Below are 20,228 nucleotides of genomic sequence, written 5' to 3'. Positions count from 1 at the left end.
AAGAAAGGTTGATCCTCCCCTGAAAATGGGTTCTATGGACATTTGGGAATTTTTTGATTAGTCAGAAAGTTAAATGAGCAGTGAGCACAAATTTACATCCTTGTTGAAGTTCTTCATTAGCTGTGTCTGAATTCATTGGACTGGACCACATATGTAGGCCTAGATTAAAACTTAGTCTACATTATAGAAAAATATTCAGAATTGAGAGTCCTCAGTGGTTGATACCTTTTAATGGCTAACTGAAAAGATGGTAACAAATTGCAAGCTTTTGAGACTACTCAGGTCTCTTCATCAGGCATTGACTAATACAAAATCTGAAGAATCACATATTTATACACAACACAGCACAGAAATAACGCAATAGATAAGACAAGTGACGTGAAGGAGAATTATCATTATGGGGAGTGATAGACAGTTATGGCCATAAATATTGGACCAGTTCATAGATAAGGAGTGAAAGTTTTATTGTCCTCTGATTGGGGTCTGGTTCTGTGTTGCGTAATGCCCCCACAAGGTCTTAGGAGCAAATTCCTTAATTGATGTAAAAAGACATAAATCTATGCGACACACTCATTCCTGCATTGTGAGTGTCAAAGGTCGTTATGAGCTTGTACTCACAGACTCTTCTGTCTCTCTGAGTTGTGAAGTTACCTTTCATTACAAGTAATTTCATGTCCATGGTGCTGTGATCAGGCATACAAGTATATATTTTTCTATCTACTGGCTAACATGGTACAAAGATATACATCTTTCCTGTAGTCTACATTATGTAATTGATCAACGGTCATATTTTGTAATGAAAATTTCCACTCTGCAAAAATGTTGACAATTGAAGTATGAATATTGACTGATTACATTTTTATGCTAAATTTTAGTCTACATATGTAGTTCACACCAATGAATTCACATGCTGCCTATGTTTCGTCTAAATAAAGTCAGTTTGCCTTCTCAAATATTAACACTGGCAAAGTTGAACACATGCTTTGTTTTGTAATGTAAGTTACTATATTGTGTTGTAACGTAAGTTACCTACATTTTTTGTAATAAAAACTGTTGCATTTAACTTGAGAGGTTAAAATACATTTGTTAAAGTTGCTTAGGCTATGGTGTTTTAATACAATAAAAATAGTGCTTCTCCCCTGTTCACCAGAACAGAAAATTTGGCAGTCTCATGATATGGACAATTGCCTTTCCTTTTTGTGTCACGTAAGTTACCAAGTAATAACACTGTATTTTGTATTTAATTTGTATTGTTGAAAAATCAAACTGTGTTGAAGTCTATTGAGAATAGTGTAATGTACAATATACATTCACTCATTTTTGTGCCTGCCTTCAAAGAACAGTCTGTAGCCATTATTAACTCAGTTTTTGGCTTGTGAATGTAATGTAAGTTACCATGGAATCGCCCATATATAGAATAATACCCCACACATATAGACTTAAGTCCTCTCAGTATATTCCCCCCAAATAGTATGATGCCCCATACTATACCACTGTGTTGTCTTCTTCCTTCATGTGTTCTCTTGTTTGAGCTGTCTCCGCCTGAGATCAGCCGAATGATTCACTGCGCCTGCGTGGAATTTGCGCAGGTGCAATAAATCAGACAGCCGCCATCTTTCTGCAGACAGTGGTGGTCACATTAAAACTTTGCATGGGCTCCTCCTGTACAAAGATGGCGGCGGTCAGTGAATCATTCGGCTGATCCCGGTGGCGGAGTGTTCGCGACGGTGTTCCACTAGTGGTACAGTGCAAGAGGCTGCGCACGGCGTATACAGTGTGTGTGTGTGTGTGGTGCGTACGGTGTATACAGTGTGTGTGTGTGTGGTGCGACTGTGTTCTGCTGGTGGTACCGTGTAAGAGGCTGGTACCACCGGCAGTTTCCATATTGAGACACCAATCACTTGGGTGTCCCAGTATGGCAATTGGTGAACTTCTGCTGCTTGGAATTCTGGGATCTAGACACATCTGGACAGAACAGGATGTGAAGACATTGCAAGGTAATTATATATTATATGATGCCACACAGTACATTTCACCATACAGTAGAATGTGCCCCACAGTCCCCCTGCACAATGATGCACACCTCAGTCCTCTACATGCACACAGTCCGATGATCGCACTGTCCCCCAAGACAGAATAGAATCATAGAATCATAGAATCGTAGAGTTGGAAGGGACCTCCTGGGCCATCTGGTCCAACCCCCTGCTCAAAGCAGGATTCGTTAAATCATCCCAGTCAGATGTCTGTCCAGCCTCTGTTTGAAGACTTCCATTGAAGGAGAACTCACCACTTCTCGTGGCAGCCTGTTCCACTCATTGATCACTCTAACTGTCAAAAAGTTTTTTCTAATATCTAATCTGTGTCTCCTCCCATTCAGTTTCATCCCATTGCTTCTAGTCTTTCCTTGTGCAAATGAGAATAAAGTTGATCCTTCTACAATGTGACAGCCCTTTAGATATTTGTAGACAGCTATTAAGTCTCCTCTCAGTCTTCTCTTTTGCAAACTAAACATTCCCAAATCCTGCAACCTTTCCTCATAAGACAGGGTTTGCAGACCGGTCACCATTCTGGTCGCTCTTTTCTGAACTTGCTCCAGTTTGTTGATGTCTTTTTTAAAATGTGGTGCCCAAAACTGGACACAATATTCCAGATGAGGTCTGACCAAAGAGGAGTAGAGGGAAATAATGACTTCACGTGATCTAGACTGTATGCTTCTGTTAATACATCCTAGAATTGCATTTGCCTTTTTTGCTGCTGCATCACACTGTTGACTCATATTCAGTCTGTGATCTATTAGTATACCCAAGTCTTTTTCACATGTGCTGTCACTTAGCCCTATTCCTCCCATTCTATATATGCTTTTTTCATTTTTATTGCCCAGATGTAGTACTTTGCATTTCTCCCTGTTAAAAACCATTCTGTTAGTTGCTGCCCACTTCTCCAGTTTATTTAAATCTTTTTGAATCCTCTCTCTCTCTTCTCTAGTATTAGCTATCCCTCCTAGCTTTGTGTCATCAGCAAATTTAATCAGTTTACCCTCAATTCCTTCATCTAAATTGTTGATAAAGATGTTGAACAATACAGGGCCCAGGACAGAGCCCTGTGGTACTCCACTTGAGACATTCTTCCAACTGGATGTGCAGCCATTTACGACCACTCTTTGGGTCCGATCACTAAGCCAGTTATGAGTCCACCTAACAGTTGCCTTGTCCATTCCATACTTAGTCATTTTTTCAATAAGGATTGTATGAGAGACTTTGTCAAATGCTTTGCTGAAGTCAAGATATACTATATCTACAGCATTTCCTTGATCCACCCAATCAGTGATACCGTCATAGAAGGAAATTAAGTTAGTCTGACATGAATTATTAGTTACAAACCCATGCTGACTCTGTTTAATCACTTCATTCTTATCAAGGTATTGACATACATGTTGTTTAATAATTTGTTCAAAGATCTTTCCTGGTATAGAAGTCAGACTCACCGGCCTATAGTTCCCTGGGTCCACCTTCTTCCCCTTTTTGAAGATAGGAACAACATTTGCTCTTCTCCAGTCTTCTGGCACTTCTCCTGTTCTCCAAGAATTTTCAAAGATTATGGAGAGGGGTTCAAAAATTTCTTCTGCTATCTCCTTCAGTACTCTGGGGTGTAATTCATCTGGACCTGGAGACTTGAATTTATTTAGGTTAGCTAAGTGTTTCCTCACTATCTTTCTGTTTATAGATATCCTGGATTCTTCTATTCCCTTAATAGGACAGTGAATAACAGTTGATGTTACATTTCCTTTCTGAGAGAAAACAGATGCAAAATAGGAATTTAAAAGTTCAGCCTTCTCAACATCCTGTCTTACCATTTCATCATTTTCATCCTGTAAAAATCCTATAGCATCTTTGACTTTTCTTTTACTTTTGACATATCCCCAAAATCCTTTATTATTGTTTTTGACATCTCTTGCAAGCCTCAATTCATTTTCAGCTTTAGATAATCTGATTTGTGCCCTGCAGGTTCTGCAGACAGCATTATATTCTTCTTTAGATATGCCTCCCTCTTTCCATTTTATAAACATTTTTTTCTTCCTTTTTAGCATGTGCTTAAGTTCTGTGTTCATCCATCCTGGTTTCCTTAACTGCTTCCTATTCTTCCCTCTTTTCGGAATTGTTAACAACTGTGCTTTGAGAATTTCATTTTTCAAGATTTCCCATCCCTCCTGGACATTTTTGTCTTTTAGGATATCCAGCCATTGGATCCCTCCAATTCTCTTTCTGAATCCCTTAAAATCTGCCTTTCTGAAATCTAACCTTGACGTCTGAGTCTTCACAGGTCTTCCGCCTCTAGTTATCCAAAATTCTAAAATAGCATGGTCGCTACCTCCTAGGGTCCCAGCCACTTTTACCTCCTCAACCATTTCCTCCCTGTTTATAAGGATTAGATCCAAGGTAGCAGATCCCCTTGTTTTCTCCCTTACCTTTTGGAAGATAAAGTTGTCAGCAAGAGAGGATAAGAATTTCCTTGACCTGTTAGTTTTGCCTGAGAGAGATTCCCAACAAATGTCTGGATAGTTGAAATCTCCCATGACAACTATGTCATATTTTTTGGAGAACTTGGCCATTTGATGCATAAAGAGTTCATCCATATCTTCAGCTTGCACAGGCGGCCTGTAGTAAATGCCTACAATGGTGTCCTTTCCATTGTTCTGTCCTTGTATTCTTACCCAAACAGTTTCCACAGAACTCCCAGTCTCTGAAGCTTCAATCTCTGTGCAGATATACGTGTTTCTAACATACAATGCGACACCCCCTCCTCGTTTATCAAGTCTGTTTCTTGCAAATAAGTTGTATCCTTCTAGTCTTGTATTACAATCATGTGTATTGTCCCACCAAGTTTCAGTGATTCCAATGACATCATATTTCTTTTCCTGTGTTAGTATTTCCAATTCTCCTTGTTTGTTGCCCATGCTTTGTGCATTAGTATAGAAGCATTTTAGTTTGTGATTGGTTTCTCTTTCTCCAATATTTTTATTATTTAGATTCTTTTGTCTTTGTTCTTCCTTTCCACTTCTAATAGCAGAGTTCTCAATAGCATTTGTCAGGTGTATGGCTTTTTCTGGTCTTTTGCTTCCCTTCCCGTGTTGTTCTAGTTGAAAGCTCTCCTTACAAGTGTAGCAAGGCGACTTCCAAATACACGCTTTCCAGTCTTCGTAAGGTGCACCCCATCTCTAGCAAGTGGTCCATCGTATAAGTAGTTCACTCCGTGATCCAGAAATCCAAATCGTTGCTGACGGCACCATCGACGTAGCCAGTTGTTCACCTGCAGAATCTTATTCCACCTCCTTGTTCCATGGCCATCCACTGGGAGGATGGAAGAGAAGACCACCTGCGCTCCCAGTTCTTTCACTTTCTTGCCTAAGTCTTCAAAGTCTCTGCAGATGGTTTCCAGGTCGTTTCTTGCGGTGTCATTTGTCCCCACATGTAGTAGCAGGAATGGGTAGTCATCTGTAGGTCTTAAGAGTCCTGATATCCTGTCAGACACATCTTTAATTTTTGCACCTGGAAGACAGCACATTTCTCTTGAAGTTATATCCGGTCTGCAGATAGCGGCCTCTGTTCCTCTCAACAGGGAATCCCCCATGACCACCACTCTCCGTTTCTTCTTCACAACATTTTTCTTTCTCCATCCAGGAGGACTCTGAAGGCGTACAAGGTTGATGTTTGTGGGCAAAGTCTTATCCTGATGTATTTCTTCATCGTTTTCCTGCGTGAGAGCCTGGTACTGGTTTCTGAGCAGTATGGGTGCTGACTGCCTCCTGATCCTCTTGCTTCTCTGGGTCACATGTCTCCATTCCTCTGTTTCTTTAGGTGCACTTCGAATTTCTTCTCTTTCTGTAACATGAAGAGATAATTCTGCTCTGTCCAAGAACTCTTCACCTTCCTTAATGATCTTCAACGTAGCTAACCTCTCTTCGAGATTTTGCAACTTTTCCTCCAACAGGGACACAAGCTTGCATTTGTTGCATGTGAAGTTTGGCTTTTCCACTGGTAAATCTGTGAACATGTAGCAAGAAATGCAGCTCACCAAATGGCTCCTGGCCTCTTCCATCTTGAGATTTCTTAAAAACGATGAAAGATGAGCCAAAATCGTTTTTTCCGATTTCCTCTTTTCAGCTGCAACGGCCAAAACCCAGTGATCGTTGAGCTCGCGGAGACTCTTCACTTATCCCAGAAGGCACTGGGAATATGCAAATGATCTCCTCAAGACTCTTCCCCTGGTATGGTGCCCCCACAGTCACACAACACAGAGCCTTAAGGCTCTCCCTAAAAGTAATGGAGAAGCAAGAGTCTGTCGGCTCATTTCTTCACTATTATATTCTACTGTATGTATACTCTAAGTACATAGATGCATTTGAAGTCAGGACATACCCCGGACTTCTAAGGATACTGGGACAACTCCCTAAATTTAGTATAGTCTGGATCCAGGATGGTTGGGAGGTATGAATTATGTGAGTATCATGTGCAATGCATGTATATATAATGGATGTGTATGTCACATGTATAATACATGCATGTATTTGTATACAAATGTATAGATATAGACATACGTGCTATTTTCACTGTCGTACATATGTACATGGTACATATTTATGTATGCTTATTCATTGATGTGATATAACTATGCATACTGCCCATATAAATGTTACATTTAAGCTGGAAAAGGACAATTTTAGATTTTTATATTGAATGCAATTTTTTTTTGAGGGGGGGTGGAGGGAAAGCATTAGTTTTTGCCTCAAGAAACAGAAAAGCTAGAATCAGCCCTGTTCACATGTAATAAACTTTACCATTTTTTTTTTTTTCATTTTGCATCACTTTACAGGTATAGCTAACATTTCTTTGGATAACCTGAACACAGGATGGCCCATCCAACTGCTACTAACCAAAAATAGTATTAGCCCCCAATTATTACAGGGTTCCTTCCCTCAACATCCCACATTTTACAGAAGAAATTATTTTTTTACCATCTCAAAAAGCAAAGACTACATAAATGGAGAATTATTGCAGCCAAAAGTTGGAGAAAAAATTCTCGCAGTTGGTAGGAGTCCGAATTATTAGACAGTGTTGGTGAATCCTGATAATATGCCATCAATTTCATTGATAAGAAAGCTGCTGCAAAAAGCAATCAATAAACTGAATTCTTAAAAAAAAAAATGGATGCCCTGAAAGTCTTACACAAATAAGCCAACAAAAATATTATCTCACCTGGCTTGGCAGTAACACTATATATATATATATATATATATATATATATATATATATATATATATATATATGATTATATATACCATATATATATATAATAAATATATATGTATAGTGTATGTGTGCGTGTATATATATATATTATGTTATACTAATATGTTATTGCAAGCTAATATAACAATGCTGTAGTGAAACGTATGGCAGACATACCTGATTTGCTGTCCAAAATTCCGAAATCCAGAGAATACTTCACTACATGATAATTGTTCCATACATAAAGTAAGTTGTCCCGAGGATTGTAATCCACAGCAGCAATGTACTGATATGAGTTTGGGAATGGTATATCAACATAATCATCGCTGGCCTGGTCTGTGTTATATATGTAATCGATTTTATTCCCAGTGGCTTCATTATCATCATCTTCATAAACAGACTTTACCACATACAATATCCCACAAACCATGAAGGCATTGGATGCAGAGCGCTTATCGTATGCAGTATCCCAGGTTCCTTCGATTCGCAGGGTATAAGGGTTAAGTTGACTTATCACTATTCTCCCATTATTTTGTTCTGTTGCGTAAATGACCCAAAGTCCGTTTTCATCAACCGCAAGATCAATATCCGATTTACCACCCCATCTATAAGGAGACGTGTCATGATAATTGGCACTTGCGATAATAGCCTCTCCACTTTTAATTCGTGTCCTAAGGTCAAACTTGACTATATTCCTGGTACGTTCCTTATTAAAAAAGAGAGCTCCATCATAGACAACAAAGCCGGTACCATCTACTCTATGAGGAAGCTTGTAAGTCGTAGTTGGTCGTCCAGCAATGAAGTCATCCTTAGAAGAGTACTCCGTTAGGGTGTCAGTTCTATAGGGAGTCCATGGCATGTAATATATCTTATCAGATGCCTGCAAAGGATCTTTACACCATGCTCCTGATTGGTGATCAGATTCAAATAAGTGTTCACTCTGATAAACTCCCTTTAGCATCCCAGGGCAAAGAAACACTGCAAGGAGACAAATAGTTTCTTATTAGCAGTCAGCAACACTGTAGTAAAGAAAAACTGTCCAGAATAATGGTAGAAACAAAGCAAATGAATGAAAAAGACTCCTTTAACAACAGGTAGAGGACTATTTTCTTTTTTTATTCTCCCACAGTTACACGTCTTTTACCCATTACTATGATCACAAGAAGGCTTGTTTTTTGTAGGCTGAGTTGTATATGTCAGTGGCACCATTTTCGAGTATAAATAACTTATTAACTAACTTCAATTCACTCTTTATGAGAGAGAAGACAAAAAAAAACAGCAATTTAGTCCTTTTTTTATGTTTTAAATTTTCTCTTATGCCACACAAATAAAGACTTCTAGGTGTTTAGAAACATAACATTTTGTTTGTGCTAAGAGTTGTAAAAGTATAAAACAACTCACCCATCCCGGCAATCTGGATCTGCTCTGGTTTTTGTTCATAGGCGACAGTGGTGACATCACAACTACACTGCACATTACTGCTGCAGACAGTCACTGAGCTCGTAGCTTAGGGCTCATACTCACTTGCGAGAGACTCGCACGATTCTCGTGTGAGTCTCTCGCATGAAAACCCGGCACTGCAGCCGGTACTCAGACCGGAGCGTGCGGCGGCATAGAAATACATGTAGCTGCACACTCCGGTCGGAGTGCCGGCGGCAGTGCCGGTTTTCATGCGAGAGACTTGCACGTGTGAGTCTCTTGCAAGTGAGTATGAGCCCTAAGCTACGAGCTCAGTGACTGGCAGCAGCAGCGATGTATGCTATAATCCTGACCATTACGGCAATACCAAATTTACAAACGGTAGTTTTATCACTTTTGTACAATAAACTGCAAAAAAAAAATATTAATCATTTGAGTTCATATTCACAGAGCCATACAGTTTACATCCTTCTGTCAAAGGAGCTGTGTGAGGGCTTGTTTTGGGTTCGATGAGCTGTAGATTTTCATGGTGCCATTTTGCGACACTTTTTGAATACTTTTTATTATACTTTTTATTGTTTTTAAAACACTTCATCCTTTGAAAAATTAGTCTGCTTGTCAATATGATAATGATAATACAACATATATAGTTTTTTAAGTTTGCTTTTGAGCAGAAAAACATAGAAAATAAAGTTTGGCTGTTTTTTTTACTCACCATCAACATACAACTTTTTTTTATATTTTTCAGTAAAAAGTGCCGTGTGAGGGCGTAGTTTTTGCATGCATATTTTGGATACATTTCCAATATTTGTTACTAGAGATGAAAAAATACATCTGTAATTGTTTTTTATTTATTCACATATGTACATTGGGTAGGATTATGAAGATACCCAATGATATCGTTTCACTATTCCACAAGGAAATAGACAGATTTTTTTTTCTTTTTTTTTTCTTACAGATCGAGTGAGGGCTTATTTGGTTTGCACAGCTAGCTGTACCATTTACCACTTTGGTACACATAAAACAGCTTTATTTCTTTTTCATTTTTTTGTAAAGCCGGATGTACAAAAACAGTGAATCTGGGTACTCCCTAAAGCAAGGGTCAAATGACCGATTTTCTTGGATGATGCCAATCATACTCTGATCAGAGTTTGATCACAGTGTGATCAGAGTGTGTTCTGATTTTTTTGGATGTGGAGAAAAAAAAACAAAAAAACAACTTTCTCCATCTTCTACCTGCAGTGTGTCCGTGAACTTCGCACTGCATTCGGATATCATCCGAGTGCGGTCCGATGTTCTCCATGGAACCCATAGACATAAAGAGCCGAGTGCCATCTGGTTATCGGACAAGTACACAGCCCCATAGAATAACATGGTGGCAAGTGCAGTCCGTCAAAACAACGGATGGCACTTGTCCGATTATTACAGGTGTGTGCACGAGCCTCAAAGCTGTATAATCGGTATATACTGTGCACTGCCAAACTGGAGGGACACAACAAGAGGTAAAATGGCAACGAAGGAAATGCACAATGCAGAAGTTTGAAAAAAAGGTACTACAGAGTCACCCAAAGAATGCAATTATTCATCAAAGACTTGTAAAAAGTGATGACGACTTATTTAAGACTTGTTTAACCCCTAAGTAACCCAGGATGTACATTTTCATCACAGGGCGCTGTGGGGTGAATGGAGTTGAGCTTGCTTGATATGCGGCCGATGTCGGCTATGTTACCTAACTGGCATTTGCCTGTGTATAATTACATTATAAACTACAGGTTTAGGACCCTTATGGGGATTGAAAAAAGTGCAAAAAATACATGTACACACACACACACACATTATATAACCGGTATATATATATGGTATATTTTGGTGTGCTCGGAGATCTAGTTTTCTTCGTCTCAGCTGCTAGACCAATACATGTGGGAATTTCCTAACAAACAGGCATTCCTCACGTGTATTCAGGATGTCCAGCAGTCGCAAATCATGCAGCTGAGGCGATGAAAACTAAATCTCTGAGCACGCCACAATACTCGGAGGACACCCGAGCAACGAGTATACTCGCTCATCACTATTTAGGGCGCATAATTTAACTGATTACTCCTGCAATCATTGTCTTTTTATTGATGCAAGCAGAGATTGATTGTGGAGTAGCACAAGAGCGCTAAACCTGGCCAGATCCAGTTATCGTCAGAACAGCGCTGGTAAGGTCTATATCAAAGAGCTTGCAAGCCCTGCACGCCTGGCCTAGAACAGAGATGATTTTTAGTAAGAGGTAATTTGCTTGTTTCTATAAACATTTGCAATTTTAACCATTACCACACTGAACTTGCTGTGCAAAATTGCAGAAGATGGGAGAAGGCCCAGTAGAATACATCCGCAAGAAACAAATCTAGCAAGTAATGGGAGTGCAACATTTGCGAACTTAAGTGCCACCTCTAAGGACTAATTAGGAACAAAGTGAGCAGGTAAGAAGCTCCAGCTTGTACTGCAATTCATGTGCTCTGCCAAGGGTCCAAGAAGTATCGGTGAAAGAGATTAGCCCACGTGGAAAAGAGAACCGCCAGAACAAAGAAACTGGGGGCTATTTAGAGGCTTTTAACAGTGAGTGAAGAGCATATCCATGGACAGCGCAAGGATAAGCTGCCACAAGAGCAAAGATTTGCCACAACAGAGAGGAACATAGAGACTTGTTGAGGACTGCTGCACAAGTAGAGTGCGAAAACCTGCGTGAGAAGGGAATCACCACATCAGAAACATCCAGACACAGCGGTTGATGTGTGAGAAACTGTGAGTCTATAATAAGGTGGGTACGCCACAATAGGGTGCAAGTTGCCAGGCAAGATCTACTGCAGGGAATCGCTGCTAAGAGAGGTTACCATGAGAGGGACTTGTCACCTTGTGGAAGAAACAGCAGAAGAGCTGCTGAAGTGCTTGCTCTCGCTCTATTGCAAGTACACACAAAGTGCCACCAGTGTTAGGTCATTACTATATATTAACCATAAACTTCTGTTCAAGAGCTTCTGCAACCATCACACATGTTGCCTTCCAGTGAGCACAAAATCAGCTTGAACTGTTGCCGGTGTATCTGTCTGCATTGCTTTTGTAATCTTCTTAGTACAAAATAGACCACTGTAGCCATACTATGTAAGGGCAGTTTCACACGTCCAGATAATTCCGGTACCTGAAAAACCGGTACCGGAGCTATCCGTGTCCGTGTGTATACGTAGGCCATCCGTGTGTGATCCGTGTGCTATCTGTATGTCCGTGTGTACCATCCGTATGCTGTCCGTGTCCGCGTAGTGAAATAATTGGTTTGAATATTAACCCTATGACTCCTAAAAACGCACACGGACGGCACACAGACGCCATCCGTGTGCGCTACGTGTTTACACGGACCCATTGACTTGTATGGGTCCGTGAGATCCGTGCTGTTGCACAAAAACGGACATGTCAGCGTATTTTGCACACGGACACACGGTCCGTGAAAACATGCTAACATCTGCATAGACACATTCATTAGAATGTGTCTATGTGTGGTTAGTGTCTCCGGTACGTGAGAAAACTGTCACTACACGTACCGGAGCCACTGACGTGTGAAACTGGCCTAAGAGAGCACCCCATACCAGCCAGAGTCTCCCTGACAGGTAGAGGTGATAACATTAACAAACGGGCATGTTATTACCTCTCATTAAGTCATCTAAATCCATACAGAGAAAGGAGACGGATCACAGATTCCACTCCTCCCGCTGTAAGTTACCACTAAGTGGAAATTACAAGTATTTGCAGCCTCATATAATTATTGTATTATTATTATTATTATTATTATTATAGTACCATTTATTCTATGGCGCTTATTGTATGCCCATAATTATATGCTGTGGCTTGTAAATTCACACTGCACATTCATTTACACTGATAATTTATGAGGTTTATGGTTGAGGTTTGTAAGAAAATCTTATCTACACTGCTGCTATTAGACATTGGGTAATTTGTGGTGTAGGTGTTAATCCCTAATCTGCTGAGACACATATATATATATTAATAGTACTTACAAAATGCTCAATGATGAATATCCTGTCTATACCATGCTGATTGTGTGGGTACTATTAATGCAAGGGGGGCTCCTTCTGTCAGCCCATCAACCCACCAGTGGAATTGACAGCAGTGGTTTCAATGCATTGTCATGATGTTACGGGGTCTGCCTATGAATCCTATTGTTGCCATTAGAGTTGAGCGACTTTGGTCGGATCGGGTTTCGTGAAACCCGAATGAAACAAAATAAGTTTCAGATGAAACTCGTCCGACTAGAGCAAAACAAAGTCGGAGTTTCGTCCGACTTTTATTTCCCATTGACTTGCATTGGGGTCGGGTTTCGGACGAAACTCCGACTTTGTTTTGCTCTAGTCGGACGAGTTTCATCTGAAACTTATTTTGTTTCATTCGGGTTTCACGAAACCCGATCCGACCAAAGTCGCTCAACTCTAGTTGCCATCATAGCCCTTCTATTATATTCAGAGGCTGAGTCTAACAATGCCCAGTAGCATTATGCTGACAGGTTAACTACACTTGTGTATTATATGACCGATCAAGGTCATTGAAGCTCAAATCAGTAAAAAACTTGAAAATTAGGGAAAAAAAAGTTTTAATTTAATCCTTACAAGTTATAATAAAGTGAGATAAAAAGCAATGAAAAAGTCACATGTACCCCAAAAAGTTATCAATTAAACTGTCAACTCCTCAAATGTAAAAAGAAAATAAGAAAAAAACAAATAATGAAAGTTTTTCAACACATTATGTAACCCCAAGGCACTATAATTAAAAATAGAAATCATCCCATAAAAAATAAGCACTCATATAGCTACGCTGACTGAAAAGTTAAACAGATATGGCTCAAAAAATTGTCAAGTATGAGTAAAGGTGAATCTGCATACTACTATACTGCATGTTGACATTTTTTCATCATTTTCTTAAATTCTACCTCCCAGTCATCTAAGGGCCAATCTTATATTGGGGGAAATGTTCCTTTAGGTAAAGGCTATGTCCCAACTTCAGTTGTGTCCTCATCTGAAGCCAGCACAGTCTGAACACTGTCCAAAGGTCAGCAAACACGGGTAGGGTCAGATGAACGCAGCAGGACATATCAAGAACTCACCAGAGACAGCTAAACATGCCAAAGGTAAACAATATAACTGGCACTGCACACAGGTTGCAGCACAGAGATATAGCAGACCGGAAACAGGAACGAGGCAGGGAAAATTAACCCCTGACATGACCAGACCGGGAAAGGAGAGACAAGACGAAAACCCGGCCTGGATCATGACAGAAGCGCTGTGGTGAAGATAAGGAGAGTGGTGGTCATGAGGGACTCCTTAATGGATATCACCTCACGAGGAATGTGCTGTCTTCCAGATGCCCGAATAAAGATGTGTCTCATATGGTATCAAGACTCTTTAGCGCTACAGATGACTACCCACGTCCATTAATACACGTAGGAACAAAATGAAACAGCAAAAAAGTAGTGGTGAAAATAAGTATTTGATACACTGACGATTTTGCAAGTTTTCCCACCTACAAAGACTGGAGAGGTCTGTAATTTTTATCGTAGGTACACTTCAACTGTGAGAGACAGAATCTTAAAAAAAATCCAGAAAATCACTTTGTATGAATTTCACATAATTAATTTGCATTTTATTGCATGAAATAAGTACTTGATACAATAGAAAAGCAGAACTTAATATTTGGTACGGAAACCATTGTTTGCAATTACAGAGTTCAGACATTTCCTATAGTTCTGGACCAAGATTGCAGACACTCTTCATCTACAGATCTTTCAGGTATCAGGCTGTCACTGGGTAACATTGTGTTTCAGCTACCTCCAAAGATTTTTCATTGGGTTCAGGTCTGGAGATTGGCTAGGCCACTCCAGGACCTTGAAATGCTTCTTACGGAGCTACTCAATAGTTGCCCTGGCTGTGCTGGAAGACCCATCCACGACCCATCTTCAATGCTCTTACTGAGGAAAGGAAATTATTGGCCAACACCTCTCAATACATGACCCCATCCATCCTCCCTTCAATACGGTGCAGTCATCCTGTCCTCTTTGCAGAAAAGCACAACCAAAGTATGATGGTTCCTCTACGATGCTTCATGATAGGGACAGTGTTCTTGGGGTTGTACTCATCCTTCTTCTTCCTGTAATCACGGAGAGTGAATTTGATAACAAAAAGTTCTATTTTGGTCTCATCTGACCACATGGTTTTCTCCCATACCTCCTCTGGAACATCAAGATGGTAGTTTGCGAACTTCAAACAGGCCAGGACATGTGCTGGTGTGAGCAGTGGGACTTGCGTGCCCTGCAGGATTTTACTCCATGACAGAGTAGTGTGTTACTATCGGTAATGCTTGAGACTGTGATCCCAGATCTCTTCAGGTCATTTACCAAGTCCTTCTGAGTAGTTCTGTGCTGATTCCTGACCTTTCTCAGAATCATCCTTACCCCATGAGGCGAGACTCTGCATGGAGCTCCAGATCGATGAAGATTGATAGTCATAGTGTGTTTCTTTTATTTTCTAATTGTGAAAACAGTTGTTGGCTTCTCACCAAGCCGCTTGCCTATTTTCCTCTAGTCCATCCCAGACTTGTGCAGGTCTATAATTTTTGATTGATTGAGTGGTGTCTTTTATACAGGTTACGAGTTCAAACAGGGGCAGATAAAACAGGTATTAAGTGCAGAGTAGGATGGCTTCTTAAATAAAAACTAACAGGTCTGTAAGAGTCAGAATTGTTGCTGGTTGGTAGGTGATCAAATACTTACTTCATGCAATAAAATTCAATTTATTTATTTAAAAATCCTACAATGCGATTTTCTGTGTTTATTTTTAGATTCTGTCTCTCACAGTTGAAGAGTAGCTACGATAAAATTACAGACCTCTCCATTCTTTGTAGGTGGGAAACTTTCAAAATCGGCAGTGTATTATTTTCCCCACTGTATATGCAGAGACTTTGAAGACTTAGGCAAGAAATTGAAGGAACTGGGAGCGCAGTTCTTCATCTCATCCATCCTCCCAGTGCACTGACATGGAATAAGGAAAATGAACAACATTCTACAGGTGAACAATTGGCTACATCAATGGTAATGTCAGCAACGCTTTTGGTTTCCTGACCGTGGAGTGAATTACTTGTATGATGGACTGCTCGCTAGAGATGGGTTAACTCTGACAAAAAAACAGGATATATTTCTATACTCATCAGAACTGTAAACTAGAGCAATATAGGATGGGAAATATACGCTCAGTAAAAAATATGCAGCTAATGAATTCTGTTGAGAAACCTGCTATCAGACATGGAAATAAAGTACAAAGACAACAAATTCTGAATGAAAATAGAGGAGCAAGAAAAACCAACTACAAACTAAAATGTGGCTATAGAAATGCACAGAGCATGCGAAACAAAGAAAGAGCACTGGAGCTGCCAACACAAGAAGAGAGAGATGATGTTATGGGCATCACTGAAACTTGATGGGATGATACACAATTTAACTACAAACCTTGGAGGCTACAACTTATTTATAAGACACTGGCTTAACAAGGGGGAGGAGGTGTTGCATTGTATGTTAGGAAAGTGTATATTTCCATAGAGATCCAACCTTCAGAGAATGGTAGCTCTGTAGAAACTGTTTGGGTAAGAATGTAAGGAGAGAAGAATAGAAAGGATACTATTGTAAGTATTTAATATAGGCCATTGTACAGACTGAAGACATGGATGATTTCTTTTTACATCAGATTTCTTTGTTCTCAAAGTATGACAGTGATCATGGGAGATTTTAACTAATATAGACATTTGTTGGGAATCTCAAAATGAATGAGCCCAGAAAATTCTTATCTCCTCTCGCTGACAACTTTATCTTTCAAAAGGTAGAAGAAAGAACAAGAGGATCTGTCATCTTGGACCTAATTCTTACCAACAGGGAAGTAAAGGTGGCTGGGAATTTAGGAAGCAGTGATCATGCTATTTCCAAATTTTGGATTACAAGAGGAGGAAGACATGCGAGGACTCAGACTTTAAGGTTGGACTTCAGAAAGGCAGATTTTAATGGCCTCAGAAAGAGGGTAGGAAAGGTTCAATGGATGGATGTTCTAAAATACAGAAGGACGGGAGATTTTGCTAAGTGAAATTCTCGCTGCACAATCAGTAACAATCCTGAAAAGAAGGAATAACTGAAAGCATTTAAGGAGACGAGGATGGATGAACACAGAAAATAAACACTTGCTAAAAAGGAATGTATGGAAATGGAAAGAGGGGGCATATCTAAAGAAGAATATAACACTGTCTGCAGGGAATGCAGGGCAAGCATTAGAAGAGCTAAAACCAGTAATGAAATGAGGCTTACAAGGGAGACCAAAATCAATAAAAATGGATTTTGGGTGTATGTCAAAAGCAAATGAAAAGTTAAGGCTGCTGTAAGATTTTTACAGGATGAAAAGGGTGAAGTGGTAAAATATGATGTTGAACAGGCCTGTTGGGTCGTGGCTCCAGAGCCCCCAAGGGCGAGCGGACCAGGTGAAGACCACCTCCTATACAGGGAGTGTTAGGAGCAGGCCCAAGGGAGATAGAACCACAACAGCCGGAGCCAAAGGGCGACTCAGGGCAAGGCAGAGTGAGCACGAGAGAGAGCAGGACTGGAGGCAGTACTCTGGAACGGAAGGCATAGGGGGTCAACGGAGCCGGAGACCAGGGCTGGCGAGGGCTTGGAGCTAAAAGGGAAAAAAAGGGACAAAAATAAGGAGGCGTCTATAGGACGGCACCGGGGATGTGGACCCACCACGAGGGATACCGGAGTGTGGATGAAAACGGCTGAGACACAGGGCAGACAGGCACGACAGACACAGGACTGAGGCAGGGCTGACACAGGGTGAACAGGCAATGCAGAAGCACGAAGCTGACAGGCACAGCTGAGGCACAGAGCTGACAGGCACGGCTGAGGCACTTGGCTGACAGGCACGGCTGAGGCAGTGGACCGGAGGTGCGAGTCGGCGCTAAGCGCAAGGACGCCAGCACTAACCCACTGTGATAATCAAGTGTCTTACCTTTGCCGACGCCGTGCAGAAATACCTGGTGGGCGCCGTCATGTTAGGGGCAGAGCGACTGGGTCAGTGCTCCCAGGGTCCCTTGCGAAAGGGAGAGAGGAGGCGCGCATGCGCCGGGCACCGACGCGCCGGGAGCCAAGGCGAGCAGCAGCCGCAGGAATGCGCTGAAGAGCGGCGACGCGCCGGGGAGCGGGCACGCACCGGTGAGTACCGGCAGTGTCCGTGACAAGGCCAAACTTTTAAATTCCTATTTTGCATCTGTGCTCGCTAAAGCAAACATCAACTGATCTTAAACTGTGCTATCGAAGCAATAAAAGAATCCACACTATTTTTAAACAGAAAGATTGTGAAGGAACACTTAGCTAATTGAAATTAATTTACATCTCCTGGTCTAGATGAATTGCATCCTAGGATACTGAAAGAGAAAGCAGAGGAAATTACAGAACTACTAAGAAGTCCCAGAAGATTGGATAAGGGCAAATGTGAGCCTTACTTCAATACCAGAAAGGTCTTTGAACAAGTTATTAAACAGCATGTATGTAAGTACTTAGAAAAGAATACAGAATGTGGCGCTGCCTAGGGGGTGCAGGAACAAGGCACGCTGTGCACAAGGACCCGAGACTAAGCAGTGAGCAGCGCACAGGACCTGGCACTGAGCAGTCACGTGACCAGGAGGCGGAGCCCCCTCTCATGAGTGCAGGGAAGGCAACTAAATGCACAGAGTGCAAGGCAAAGATAATACACGTGGTCAAGGAAAGCTAAGGGTCAAGCCAGATGAGAGCATAGTACCTAGGGATAAGACAAAGAGTAAACGGAGACAAGCCAAGGGGGTCAGATAACCAGGAGAGACAGTGCATTACAAAGCATGATACAGAGGTGAGAGGCAGAGGAAGAACGGGGTCATACACAGCAAGGCACATAAGCACAGAGGCACAACAATTACAGAAGTAACCTGGGTCAGCAACCACTAGCCGAGTATACGGAAGAGTCACCGACACCAGACCCAGGAACTGCCAGCATTAGATAGCCGCCCAAGAACCAAAGATAGGCGCACTAAAGTTAACCCTGACCTGACCAGGATGGAAGCAGAACCATCCTGTCCAGGGTTATGACACAGTAATTGACCAGAGCCAGCATGGGTTTGGAACAAAAAAAAGTCATGCCAGATTAATTTAATTTCCTTATATGAAGGAATCACTGACTGGGTGAATCAGAGAAATGTGGTAGATATATTATATCTCAACTTCATCAAAGTATTTGATAAAGTATCTCATACTATTCTTATTGAAAAACTTACCAAATGTGGGATTGACAAGGCTATGGCCAGGTGAATTCATAACTGGCTCAGTGATTGTACTGAAAGAGTGGTAATAAATGGTGAGTACATCCAATTGGAAGAGTGTTTCAAATGGGGCACCACAAGGCTAAGAGGAGACTTAATCGCTGTCTACAAATATCTGAAGGGATGTCACAGTGTGGAGGGATCATCCTTATTCTAATTTGCACATGGAGAACGAAACTGAAAGGGAGAAGATAGAGATTAGATATTAAAAAAAAAAATGTTGACAGTGAGGGTGATCAATAAGTGGAACAGGCTGCCACAAGAGGTGGTGAGTTCTCCTTCAATGGAAGTCTTCAAACAGAGGCTGGACAGACATCTGTCTGAGATGGTTTAGTGAATCCTACATTAAGCAAGGAATTGGACACAATGACCCTGGAGGTCCCTTCCAACTCTAACACTATATGACTCTAACTCTGCACACTCACAATTCAGCAGTCTGCATTTACACAGAGTTCCTGCAGACTTTGGTCCCAAGCTTTGACACCCCATCCACAGCCAATTTTTGTATTTATGGTTAGCATTTTTCTCTCCACTTCTTCCAAAAGCTATAATTTCTTTTTTAATTCACATATCAGTATAAGGGCTTGTTTTTTACGGGACACATTGTAGTTTTGAGTAACACCATCCATTTTTGCATACAAGGGCCCAGACTCATCAAGACTGGAATTTTTCATGCTGGTCTTGATGAGAAGGCTTGCTGTAGATGCTTTTGATTCTTTATGATGCAGATACCTCTCAATTATTCAGTGAGTCTGATATGTGATGTTGCCCTCCATGCATGACATGCCACAAACCTTACTCTATTCGGGGATTGGAGTAAGTTTTGTGGAACAAGGAACGCAGCAACTCGGTATGTATTTGACAAGCAGGAGCTGGACAAAAATGGTGCAAGACTGGAAGAAGTTGGAAAATTGTAGCGCCACCTCATGTTGTGCCAAAATGTAGCCACTTTTCAAAGCTTTTTATTCCAGACCTTTGGAGTAAAAGCTTTAATGAATTGAGACTAATGTGCTGAAAAATGTAAAAATGTAAAAAAAAAATCAAAGCAGGACTAAATGCTGAAAAAATGCAATTTCAACATGTTTTTGGGTTATG

The 20,228-nt window shown here is 40.9% G+C and overlaps 1 protein-coding gene across 19 annotated transcripts in view; it reads right to left on the bottom strand.

Moving 5' to 3' along the window:
• ADGRL3 (adhesion G protein-coupled receptor L3) overlaps window positions 1–20,228 on the bottom strand; it is a 948,965-nt gene that overhangs the window by 571,023 nt on the left and 357,714 nt on the right. For all 19 annotated transcript variants that reach the window (XR_012220302.1, XR_012220289.1, XR_012220304.1 and 16 more), the window contains exon 6: window positions 7,464–8,264. Coding sequence is in view for 15 of the 19 variants with exons in the window: in XM_073545473.1 (XP_073401574.1) it covers window positions 7,464–8,264 (801 nt within the window). In the remaining 4 variants the exon portion in view is untranslated. The remainder of the gene's footprint in view (window positions 1–7,463; window positions 8,265–20,228) is intronic.

This window comes from Dendrobates tinctorius, unplaced genomic scaffold (genome assembly GCF_039654945.1).
Source record: "Dendrobates tinctorius isolate UK_male_01 unplaced genomic scaffold, ASM3965494v1 ptg000011l, whole genome shotgun sequence".
NCBI classification, from domain to species: domain Eukaryota; kingdom Metazoa; phylum Chordata; class Amphibia; order Anura; family Dendrobatidae; genus Dendrobates; species Dendrobates tinctorius.
Note: the sequence above shows the minus strand (reverse complement) of the source record. Positions and strands in the feature narration are given on the sequence as shown.